The 13,049-nt window shown below is 39.9% G+C and overlaps 1 protein-coding gene across 4 annotated transcripts in view; it reads left to right on the forward strand.

The window, feature by feature from the left end:
- Positions 1–672: 672 nt before the first annotated feature.
- Positions 673–13,049, forward strand: part of ZBBX (zinc finger B-box domain containing) — a 48,478-nt gene continuing 36,101 nt past the window's right edge. For 2 of the 4 annotated variants that reach the window (XM_073359477.1, XM_073359480.1), the window contains exons 1-6: positions 673–817; positions 3,196–3,237; positions 5,635–5,768; positions 7,036–7,152; positions 9,090–9,183; positions 12,714–12,762. In XM_073359477.1, the coding sequence (XP_073215578.1) occupies positions 5,701–5,768; positions 7,036–7,152; positions 9,090–9,183; positions 12,714–12,762 (328 nt within the window). In that variant the 5' untranslated portion in view covers positions 673–817; positions 3,196–3,237; positions 5,635–5,700. Of the gene's footprint in view, positions 818–1,845; positions 2,218–3,195; positions 3,238–5,634; positions 5,769–7,035; positions 7,153–9,089; positions 9,184–12,713; positions 12,763–13,049 lie in introns of those variants that run through there. The other 2 variants (XM_073359478.1, XM_073359479.1) reach the window with 2 other exon arrangements.

The following is a 13,049-nucleotide window of genomic DNA, read 5'->3' on the forward strand; positions in this document are numbered from 1 at the left end:
GGTGTGGAATGTAAGTTTTAAGTCCTCATGTTTGGAGAGAAATGCTTGGGAACATGAAGCTAGTGCACCCTAAATTCAGTAATCAGCAGGCCCGTACAAAGAACCCAAAATGTATTATTTTTTAGAAATCTGAGACTTAAAAGTCATATCATGATATTTGGTAGCCTGCATCCCGGTTTTTGAACACCTGGAGCTGACAGTACAGGGTCGGGGAATCCCTTGATGTGATTTGTGTGGGGGTAGCCGCACTGATGGATGTATTGGCCGCATGCATGATAAGCACTGCATTAACTGGGGGCTGCATGTTCAGCTGGGGGCAATAGCGTGTTACCCAGCTGGTGTGGGCCTAAGCAGGCCAGGGTGGGGCTCAGGGGCCTGGTGTATTTGGTCCCTGGGCTACGAGGGGCTGCTCGGTGCTTATTTGCAAGCCCTGCCTGAGAACTAAAAACTCCTCTAGGTAAAGTCACTAGCAAGCCATGGCCTGGACCATTGGGCACCAGGGGAGCATCCCTTGCTCAGCAGGGTCACGAAACGAGCACTCCCCCTCCCTTCCCCATAGTGTAACATGGATTCGCCTCTACCTCCCCCCCTCCTGCCGCCCAGAATGGACTTTCCCCTAACCCCGCATTACCCTCCCGGCAGTCTCAGTGGTACATTCCGCGTCGCAGTTGTCGTGGGAACCGCGTACACCGGTCGCTATGCGCACGGCGCTGGAGCCGCGCCAGCAGGTGTGGGTGAGGGGAGCCTGGGCGAGCCGCCCCTTCAGCTCGGGGACAGGGAGGCAGCGGCGGCCGGAGCCTAGGCCGTGGCGAAGCAGGTGCCTGGCTCCCGCGTGCGCGGGCGGGGCCCCTGGGCGGGGCATGGAGGTGGCCAGTCAGCGGACCCCAGCAGACCTCTGGGGGCGGGGGGAGCATTGGAGCAGACCGGGGGAGGGGCAGTAGGGGTGAGTGGTGGGAGCCTTGGCACAGGCCCCGGGAGGGGAGCGGAGATGGGGTAGGCAGTGGACTCCAGCCGGTCCCTGTGTGGGAGCACGGGAGCAGGTTGTGGGGGAGGGGGGGAATGGATGCTTGGTTTCCAGCAGCCCCCTGGGTGAGGGGTGTGCGAGTGCGCGCGCGGGGGAGGGGGCAAGGTCCGGGGGAGGGGGCATTAGAGTCCCTAGGGATTGGGGAGGTGTACCCTAGAGACAGTCCTACACATGTATATGGAAACGCACCCTTTATGGAGGTACAGCTGCATGCTGTTTGTTGTATTTTTTAGGGTGACCAGACAGCAAGTGTGAAAAATCAGGGGGGAGGGGGTAATAGGACCTATAGAAGAAAAAGACCCCCAAATCGGGACTGTCCCTATAAAATCGGGACATCTGCTCACCCTGCTATTTTTCCTTTTTGCTCTGTAAATCACCTATAGTGCTGTGTGCATTATGGACAGAGAAACATGAGACTTTTAATAAGTCTAACTCATGATTCAGGTTATGTTGCATCTCCGTACAAGTTCATTGAAATTCTCCCTCCTGTCTCTCCAGAGCTAATCCGAGGAGCAACCAAACCTGTGAACCTTACTTAGCTGGGAGAAGAGTTAGTTTTAATGAAATTGCTAAAGGCAAGAGTTTAATTTGCTTGAGGTTTTGAATGCCTAAGAAATAGGCAGAGGAAGTTCAAGGGCCCTCTCTTGGGAAGTCTTCAGCACAAGTGTAGGTGCCTGAAAGTGTTTTAATGTTAGAAATATAGTAGAACCTCAGACATAAGAACACCAGAGTTACAAACTAACCAGTCAACCACACATCTCATTTGGAGCTGAAAGTATGTAGTCAGACAGCAGAGATGGCGGGGGTGGGGGTGGGGGGGAGAAGAAGCAAATACTATACAGTACTGTATTGTGTTAAATGTAAACTACTCAGAAAAAGGGAAAGTCTTAAAAAAAGATTTGACAAAGTAAGGAAACTGTTTTTGTGTTTGTTTAAATTAAAATGGTTAAAAGCAGCATTTTTCTTTTGTATAGTAACGTTTCAAAGCTGTATTAAGTTAATATTCATGTGTAAACTTTTGAAAGAAACATTGACAAACTTTGAAGGAAGCCAATCCATCTTTCCTTGGCAAGAGGGAAGATTGGTGTCAACTATGTCCTTTAAAGTTAGGGGAAAGTGAAAGGGAGATAAAATAGGGAAGATCCTGGAAGACCCATGGAAGAAAGAAAATGGGGAAATGGAAACAACATGGGGTGAGGAGGCAGCACGGCAAAAAGGCTTTAGGAACATGCAGTAATCAGAGAAAGAGACTAGGTAGCAAGATGTAAATGCCCAAAAGTGAGTGGGGGAGGTAGGGTGAGAATGAAATATAGGAAGGAGATATTTTTCTGAGTTTCTTTTTGCTAGGATTCCAATTAGCAGTAAAAGGATATTTGGAAATAAAATTTTCCTTTAAAGTTAAAAAAAGACTGCTGTGAAAGAGGGAGAGCAAGCATGACTGGTGGATCCTGGCTGACAAAAGGAGAGGGGATTTCATTGGGCATTTTACTAAAATGAAGACTACAAGATTAAACTTCAGTGCAAGAAGGAAACTAGTACGCAGCTGTGCAAACTCCTGCTCCTACATGCTTCTTTATAGCAGCATGCACTAAAGATTTATAATTTTCAACTGTAAGTCACAACATGAAAGAAATGATTTGAAATTTTTGCTTGCCACTCAAGTACCTCTTTTCATTTGATAAAGCTATACACAGACACGCAGGATTTGTATAAGTAAAACTCAGAAATCTTTGCATAGCTGCTTGCAATTTTTTTGAATTAGCTTTTAAATATCTAAAACATATCCTAAGATTTTGCGACCTATGGCTCTGAACCTGCAATTGGATCCAAATGAATATACTTTTACATTCAGGCGGAGTCCCGTTGAAGTCAGTGGAGTACTACGTGGTTGTAAAAGTCCACTCATATGGATCTGATTTCAGCGTAGGGTCCATATTAACTGAAGTGTTGTGCAGTTAATGTAAAATGTCACATTTATACCATTGATATGTAACTAAAACAGTGTAGCAGTGAAATCTTTATTTAACTGTTAGTGGGGTGTTTGCTACTGCCAGTTGTATAGTAAATAATTGTAAAGTGAAATCATGTGGTTTTTTTTCCAAAATAAGTCAAGTGTTTTGTCTCTGATTATCTTTATGAACAACCTGGTGCTTCAAAAATACATCTAACAGCAACAGGTCATTAGTGTTTCGTCCTAAGGTGACTTGCTAAAGGTAAAGAGAATTGTTTTGAAAATTCTACTTTTACATAAAGTGCTTCAGATTATGTATTTTTGTAAACATTTACTTTGAATGACTAAGAATTTACTTTGCCTTCCATTGTTGTACTGTGATATCATGACCTATGCACAGACAGAATGCATAATAATTTATTACAGGTTTTCTTCAAAGAAAATGGTAAAAGCCTCGAAGGCACCCACTGTAGGCTCCTGGGTCCTCAGCCATCGTATCTCTTGGGTCGAGACCCACATCTCTCTCCCTCCTGAATGATTTTTTTCCAGGCTGCAAAGTTCCTTGCCTACACTGTAATATTCCCAGCAAGCCAGACTGCCTGAACAGGCCCAGGTCTGCGCTTTGCTTGCTCTCCAGAGGCTATAAACAGTGTAATTGGCAACAGTTATAAGTTACCATACAACTTTTCCTAAACAACAGGGCTGCCCGGGGGTGGGGGGGAGGGGCAAGTGGGAGCAATTTGCTCCAGGCCCCAGAGGGCCCCCCAGGAGAGTTTTCAGGGCCCCCCAGGAGAGTTTTCGGTGGCACTTTGGCGGCGGGGGTCCTTCAGTGCTGCCGAACACACCTGGAGTGAAGGACCCGCTGTTGCTTCATCCGCTCTGGGTCTTCGGCAGCAATTCAGCTGTGGAGGGTCCTTCCACTCCATGTCTTTGGCGAAGTGACCTGGAGTGGAAGGACCCCTGCTGCCGAAGATCCTAGGCCCCCTGAATCCTCTGGGCGGCCCTGCTAAACAAGCACATTTATTCTTAATATGAAAGCGTTACAGAGAAAAGATTAAACAAAAAAAATAAAAGAACCTTTGTGCAAGCTAAAAAGCTTACCAGAAGTCATCCCAACTCCAACCTCTGGTAGTGTCAGCCTTCGAGATCCACAGCTAGGTTTTCTCAGTGGTTACAAATTCAAAGCTGTCTCAGATTCAGAACTAGAATATCCATCAATAGGTTAGTTTTTTCTTTATACATCTTAGACCTTTGATTTTGAGACTACAGGAACAGGTAATCAGCAGATAATAGTTCAATAGGTTTTCTTCAGGAATATTGTAGACAACTGCCATATCTGTCACAACGGTGTTACAGGCATTAAATCTAAACAATGCCTTAGAAATATAGTTTTAAAAAATACTACTTGAGGCCACTAAACTGGCCTCAGTTCTTTGTCGTATGGGTTTTTAATTTTTCATAAATCATCAGAGTCTGAATCAAAAGTAGAATAGCTGTGCCAGCTTGTTTAACTGCCTCACTGCTGCTAGAACACACGTCCTCTGAAAGCAGATTCTTTTTTTTTATTATTGAACATCCATTGAGATGAATGGAGCATCAAGTCTTGCCAAGGGCATCCAGTCACATTAGATTAAATGCACTTGGTGCATGTTTCTGACACTTCTTTCAGCATTAAAATGGTCACCATTTTCAGTCCTTCTGTACTAGGACTTTTAACCAAGTTTTTAACCAGTTAGCAACATGATTGGCTCTAAAGATGGTTTGTGTTTAGTGTGCATTAAGAAACTGTGACTGCTAATCATGAGTCATCCTTGCCAGCATCCTAGGCTGGCTTATGGCTGTATTCCTCTGATTAGGCTGTAACAATGTCATTCTACTATGTAGTTGGAACTCTCTAAACCATGTCTGCACAACATGATCTTCAGCCATTCCAGAAATCTTGGTAGTAGGCCATGCCAGAGTGCATTGTCTCTCAGGTTGCTCGTACTTCTGATTGTGAGACTTTTCCCAAAATGCAATGAAATAAACATGATTAGTGTCATTACACATATAGACATGCCCATGCTATGGTTTTGTCTTTACAAAGTTGAAACTGGATCACATGAGCATGTCATAACTGAGATTAAAAGAATAAAAATAAAAAATTGAAAGTATAGTCAAGATCTTTGATTCTGGAGAGTATAGCAGAAACCCGAAAAAAAACCATATAGTTACCATTTTGTATGGATTTGTGCTTGATATATGATAGCTTTCAGCTTCCCTAATACTTTACTGTGATTTTATTCTGACTTTGCCTCCTGTTAGTGCTCATTTTAGCACTGGTATTTGGACCTTATTTTGTCCATCTGTTCTATAGGTAGTCTTCAAGAAAGCCATGTTTTATTAAATACTGAACCAAGTTCAACCTTGGTTAATCCATGCAACCACATTGTATTCAGTGGATTTGCATGGGTGTAACTGAGAATGGAATGTGGCCCAGAGTTTCATATAAATGCTCTAAAAGTTATTTTAGTTTAATTTATATTTTCTTTAGCATTTTATTGCCATATTATATAATGCATTTCTGCTTTCCAACTCTTTTTCCTGTACATTAAAAATTGTAAAAACTATTACAATGCTCTAACATATTAATTGCAATCCGGTTGTTCAATTTGAACAGGTTACTAACCACAAAGAATTTCACAAATCATTCTGATTTTTTTGAGAAGAGTTCGCACTGGGAATCATGAACATCAATGACTTTGTAATACTGCCAGGTTCAAAGACTGGAACTTCCGTAAAATTAAAAGTGAAGTAAGTGCATTTCTTCTGACTATGATAGAAATGTTGACTTTACATTTTTAATAACTTTATATGCAACATTAAGTATGAGGTTATGTTTGCACAAAAGTAAGAATCATAGATATGTCTCTCTACTACTGTTTTTCCAGGCTCTTATTCTTATCTGCCTCCTCCTCCTTAGGTTTTTTTTAACCTTCTTACTGAATTTATTCATGGGAATTATTGCTATGCAGATTATCTAATATATACTGTCTTTATTAAGGCCTTGTGTACCCTATAGAGGGTTTTCCAGCATAGTTAACCAGCAAAATCTTCCAAGTATGGATGCAGTTATACCGCATAGGGTCTTATATCAGCATAGCTATGTCGGTAAAAAAAAAAAAAAAAATCACACCCCTAACCCACATAACATTACCATTATAACTTTTCAAAGTAGGCAAGTCCTAAATCTATCCTATCCTCACTTTCTTGATGGTGACCATTCATTTTCCCCCTGCCCCACTGATATCTTCCAAAGTTCATTCTGTTCAAAATATAGTGGCTTATCCCCCGACTGAACATGTTCCAAGCCTCAGAAATCTCCAGGGTCCATTTTTCTGTCCACTTCAGAATGCAGCGCAAAATCTACTCCCTGGTCTTCAAAATTCTTTGTGCTTTAAGGGACTTGTCTAGGCTTGAAACTTTTACCAGAATAGCTATGTTGGTTAGGGATATGTTTTGTTTTGCTTGTTTTACTGACCCGGCTATACCAGTATAAGTGCTGGTATGGACACAGTTTAATTACTATACTGTGTCCATACTAGGAAGGCTTTGCTGGTTAAGTAGTTTTAGCCCTGAAAATAGCCCTAGGTTGGAGGAAGGGCATGCCTATCCCCCTTTCTTTTTCCTCCTACATGCCTGAATCCACTCAGGTCACACAGGGGCTGAGGAGAGTGGAGTGGAGTAGATCTCCATCTCTCCTGGTCACTCATCCACAAGTTCAGGGGAGGGAGGGAGCTTACTAGTTCCAGCAAACTCCTCTTTTGTGGTTAAGCATTCCTGGGCATGCACAGCTGTTTTAGCCCTGAAAATAGCCCTGTCTGACAAATGGTGTAGTTGTCAGAGCTGGAGTTTTAGGCTTGCTATGGGGGATACGGGTTACATACTTCAATATTAAAAGTTGTTAAAACTGCTTAAAATGTATTCAGATATCTGTTTTCATTCTCCTTCATGTTCTGATCAACGTCTTTATAATTTTCTTGCTAATACACATTTGAATGTTTCAATTTAATTTCTCTAGAAATGTACGAGAGCTGAAGTTGGAGAAAGTACAGTTAGAACTAGAAAACCAGGAGATGGAGAAAAAACTACAGCAACTACAATCTAATATGAGCAGAGAAAAAGAAGAGAGGAGGGAGTAGGTGAAATTTCTTTGGAATTTTTAACTGTGAAATCAAGGAATCCCAATGAGATGCGTGTTCTTTTGAAAAATCACTTGTGGATAACCCATCTAAAGACTAGCATTTTTGGTAGTGTTCTGCACTATTCCCTCTGAGCTGTTTCCTTTCCCTGCTTTTTTTATTTGTTTACCCTATTCTGTCTTTTATCTCCTCTTTTCTTTTCTTTTCCTCTCCACAGCCTCGTGCTGTCCTGTGATAAGCATGTTTTTTGCTTGGTGGGTATTTTTTTTTTTTTTTTTTTTTACAGTTTCTCCTGTGAGATTGGTTGATTTACTTCTGATGTCACAATCATTTCTATTTCTCCTCCCCAGTGGAATATGATATTAGAACTGCCAGCCAGTTTCCTTCCCCCTCCGACATTCTTTTTTTTTCCCAGTGAAATTGTAACGTTGGAGTTAAATCAGCCAATCAGTACCCTGTATCTCCTAGTGTATTTCACTTTGTCACTGTTTCAGTGAGTTAAATGCATGTACATAACATCACAAAAGGACTGGAACATTGTAATAGTTTTATATATGATGGAAAGAACCCATTTAGGAAGGGACCATTGTCTGGTGAAACGAGCCGAGCCGTAGACAAATCTTGGCTCTGCTAGTGACTCACTGTGTGACATTACCAAATAACTGTAACCTCTGTGTCTGCTTCCCTATCTGTAAAATGTGGATAATACTTATTTTCGTGCGTCACAGAGGTGTTATAAGGATAAATTCATTAATGTTTGTACAGTACTTTAAAAGGTATAAAATGCTATTTGAGCACTAAGTGCCATTAATTGCATTGGATCATAGTAATTCATTTCTAAATTCCTTTTTCTCAGAGCAATTAAAGCTGGGTTCTAGTCGCCTTTATGCGTTGACAAAATGTTGAGACTGAGACCACCAGCTTGGCTGCTCCTGAAAACTAATCAGTTCAAGATAGGCTATCGTAGAGGTGCTGCTACTGTTCTTAATTTTTCAATTTATGTAGCACTGATCGTGTACTAAACGCTTTTGAGGCAAAAACAAAGACACAGGATCTTATTTACATTTATTCCTACTTAAAGAGAGAGCAGGTAGAGGACAGAAGGGATGGGGAGAAAGCAAGAGAAGTAGACGACTGAGAATTGACATTAGGCACACACGTTAGTTCCACAATTTTTAAAATTCTAATCTCTCTTGCACTTTTTCTTACTCCATCTCTCTCTCTCTATGAGCTGAGGGCTAGGATTTATGGATCTTGTGGAAGAAGCATGTTTTGAGAGAAGAGAGTATAGAATCATAGTAGACTAGATCCAGGAGGAAACTTCCAGGCTTAGGAGCTGCATGAAAGAAGGCAAGGAGATGGATAGTAAAGAAGCACTGAGTTGTGTGTGTTGGTTGAGGTGAAAGAGAGCTAAATGACAAGGCAAATAGTACTAAATTGTGCAGGACCTTGAAGGTAACAACAAGCATAAATCTGCTGTGGAAATTGGCATGGGAGACAATGAAGGGATTTTAAAAGCTGATGGATATTGTCAAAGCAACTGTCTGGGTAGATAGTTTTCACAGTGGAATGATATCTACTTCTGGGGGCATGTCATTAAAGCAAACTACTTGTAAACATCCAGGGAACTAATGTAATGTGCAGGTTTATATATGACAGTAAAAAAAAAATACTTAGTTTGGTAAATTATCCAACAAGAGTTACTTTGTCAGTCTTTCAGGTTTTCAATCTTGACATGAAAGCAATCAAAATTAAAGGGGAGTTATGTTTCAGGAATCAGTGCTTCTACAGAGATGATTTTTTCCTCATTTTTCTGGTATCCTATTTGTTGCTATTAACTACAAATCTGCATATTGGGAAAATGATTCATCCACCCCAATTTACAGGAGAAATATGCTTAGTAATTAAGTTTAGGGTACTGTTTTTTTCCTAGACGATCAAGTGGCTATCATTGGCAATCTGGACTGGCAGGACCATTGGGCATTCAACCTCAAGTGTGGTCACAAAATAGAGAAAATGTTGTTAAGGTACAAAAATTTCATTGGATTTGCAGATAGTCTCATAAAATACAAGATTTAGAAGAGGTTTTTGTGGGTTATAGTCAGTCATTCACTATTTTGGTGTAATGCAACTGAATTAATAAGACAGTTTTAAATATTGTATTAAGATGAGAAATGGAATATTTTATAAGTAACATTTCAAAGGTATTTGTTTTTCTGCACAGAGCATATACTATCCTACTGAGCTAGAGGAAGATTCAGTTCTGGACTACAGTATTGGAAATAATTGTTTGGTGTTATGTTGTATTACATAAATTAGGTTAGTTAAGGGGTAAGGTTGTGCTACTTGTACAAGAACAGCTTCAGTGCTCACTGCAGTCATTTGGGAATCTTCCCATTAATTTCAGTGGGCATTAGATAAGACCCAAGTACAGATCTGTATGAATGATCAAACTGTAGTATGCTGTATTAGCTAAATTTGTCATATTTACTGTCCAAAGTATTTTGTGTGTGTGTGTTTGTGTAGAAAACTTTTACCAGGAAACATTTTCAGACTTTTCTTCTATAAAAAATTTGTAATCAGTTTTCTTTAGGGAGATACTAACATTTAGCTTAAGGGGAAATTCAAGATAAACAGGTATATTCTGCAAAGTGAAATGTACATACAAAACAACAACATTAAAAGAATGTTATGGTTGCAAAGTCAAGCACTCAGAAGTTAAGGAACACTGGAATTAAGGTTGCCTGTGAAATCTTAATTTAGTCTTCTTGTTCTCTTGTGCATTTGCATTATGATAGTCTTTTTAATTAAAATAATAGCCTATCCTTTTTATCACAGGATTCATACATCATTCAGTGTCTTGTTCTCCTCTACCCCCAGGCTGCTTTTTGGAATCTACTCCCTCTGCTACTTGCCCCCAGCCTAGCTCTTGTTATGTCTACATTCAAATCAGTTTGCTTTCTCCTCCATGCTGCCTGGGTGCCAGCAAAGCGGGCATTACTGAGACCACAGAAGAGATATTGTCCTTGTTCTCAGTTCTGATGTCCAGTGCTACAGCAATTGCAGGCAAAATCCTGCTCAGTCCCTGCATCCCTGGGTTGGAGCATGCCAAGTGCAGACAGAATCTTTACGAATTTCAGCTGAAAGCTCTGGCAAGTCTCTATAAAACATGTGCACGTTCAGATTTTTCCAAGGTTTATAACTTAGGCATTTTTTTCTCAAGAGCAGTAAAAGGCATATCCCTGGTACTAAAAACAATACCCAGGCCAAATATCAAGTCCATTCTCCAAAGTATGCAGTGTGCTAGAGCTTCTCAACAAAATGTTTGAGAATTTTTTTTTTTTAACACAGGCAAAATAATGTATTTTTCCCTAATCTCCTTCACAGAAATGGTTGAACTATTTTTGGTGAAACCTTACAAGAATATTCAGCCTGCTTGGGAAATTTTAGTCCAAACAGTTTGTTTGGCAAACTTATAAGCAGTTGAAAACATATTCTTATAATGAGAAGTATTGGGGAACCTTAATTGTAGCCAGTGCTACTAGCGCCACCTATAACATACATTCCTGAGTGTCACAGCTCTTGGAAAATAGATTCATGTTTTTGTTAGCTAAGGATTTTGGCCTTGTGGTATTAATTAACACATGCTTGCACTGCATGTGATTCAAGAGCTACCTACTGAGTCAAACAATTTATGTTTATGATCTCTGCTAAAAATACTGGTTCTGATGGCAAAATCAGTTTTCTTTGCTCACAGTGTCAACTAGTATGAAGAATCCTAAAAGGATACCCAAGTCTAAACGGTCTAAATTCAGCTTAGAAGTAAAGATATGCTTCCTAATTCCTTCAGCTCAAATTGATTTATCGAGAGATGCATACAAATTGGGCTGAATAATGCATAAAGAGGGAGTTTCTCACTATGTTTCTTCAGGAAGCCAAGCTCATCCTGAACTGCAAGCTTTACTTAATAGAGCTCATTAGAAACTTTATATAATAAAATTCATATAAGTCCAGAAAGAGACATTTACAACCTTAGACCAAGTAGTGGCATTTGTTATTTGAAGGCGTTGAAGGAGCAGCTGTTTGTTATGAAGGTGTTTTTAGTTAACATACTCAATTTCAATAACATTACCTACTCATGTATGAGTAAAAGAGGGTGAGATTGAAAAGGTTTTCTTTAACCCCCTCCCCTTTTTTTCTCTCCCTTTTGAGGCAAGTTGCTCAATTACAGCTGCTGATACTTCAAACTCCGGCTAAAGCTGTCAGTTCTGGTAAAGACACATAGGGCAACAATTTCAAAAAGGCAATAGTGTAACATGCACAAGGGGTGGAGAGTGTGGGTGCACTGTAGACTTCTCTATGTTTGAAAGGGAAAATGCAGGAGAATTTTTTGAAAGTGAGCAATTATTGCCCTAGAAAATGGGGGTCTAGTCGCAGAAGGCTGTTGCAGAAGGAGATATATAGAGCTCTTTACAGCTGCTTGTACCCTACACAGTAGACTGTGTGAATGGCATTTAAATAAAATTTAGGCAATATGAGATGGTCTGGGGCAGGTGGAACAGAGGCCTCAGCCCCGGGCAGCAAGGTCCGGTTACTGGAGGTTCCCTAGCTGTCTTGGATTGTGAATTGCTGGTTAGCCTTACACAGGAACATAAGACTGGAAGGGACCACCTGGGCCATCAAGTCCAATCCCCGGCTATTACAGGCAACCCCATCATATAATCCTATTCATAAACTTAACAAGTTCGTTTTAAAACTAGTTAGGTTGTTTGGTACGCTACTGTTGAAAGGCTGTTCTACAACCTCGCACCTCTGATGATTAGAAACATTCTTTTAATTTCCAGTCTAAATGTATTCATGGCCAGTTTATACCCGTTTGTTCTCATACTAATGTTGGCCTGCAGCATTAATAGGTGTTCTCTATTCTCCATCCTTCGTGTTCACCGTGCCTCCTCCCGCCCCCATGTATTTATATAGAGCAGTTGTATCCCTCTCAGCCTCCATTTTGCTAGGATAAAGCCAATATCTCTTAGTCTCCTTTCATAAATTAGGCTCTCTATTCCCCAATCATCCCAGTGTCCCATCTTTATATCTGTTCCAGTCTGAATTAATCTTTGCTACACATGGGTTTTGTATACGAAATTGTATACAGAACTTCAGAAGAGGTCTTACTAGTGGTTTGTACAATGGCATCGATATTTTCCTATCTTTACTGGAAATACCTTGCCTGATGCATTCTAGGATTGCGTTTGCCTTTTTCACAGTCACATCACATTGGTAGATCATGTCATGCTGGGGTAACAAAGACCATGCTTTTTATGAAAACCCGGTAAAATTCATGATTTTTGTCACAGAAATCATGAATATGACAAACATTGCTTATTTGTATCTTTTAAAATGAAAACATCATTTTTTAGAAAATCATTAGTCAAATATATTTTTTGTCATTAATTTAGCATTTTAACATGCATACTTCAGTGGCTATATTTTGTATTTATATTTATTTATAATTCTTTTACTTTTCTCTATATATACATGTATAAATGTTTCACTATAGGTTTCTTCAGGAAAAGTGAAATTGAAGATACTCAAAGAACAGATTCATGGTAAAGTGATGTTTGTATTCACCAAGTAAAATAAAATATTATTATATGTTAATATTTTATGTGTTCCTTAGAGGTTGTTAATTAAATAGTTTGGAAGATACTTTTCATAGTTTAGAAAAAAAGAACCTTTACTGTTTATAGTTACCACCACTAAGAAGCCTAAAATTAAAATTAATAGCCTTACTAAATTTTATTTTCCTATGTGCTGCATGATGATATTTTTTTCTTAAGAACATTTAAATAGTTGTGTTGAAGACATTAACATACTGAATTTTAAGGGGGTTCAA

Source organism: Lepidochelys kempii, chromosome 9 (genome assembly GCF_965140265.1).
Source record: "Lepidochelys kempii isolate rLepKem1 chromosome 9, rLepKem1.hap2, whole genome shotgun sequence".
Lineage (NCBI taxonomy): Eukaryota > Metazoa > Chordata > Testudines > Cheloniidae > Lepidochelys > Lepidochelys kempii.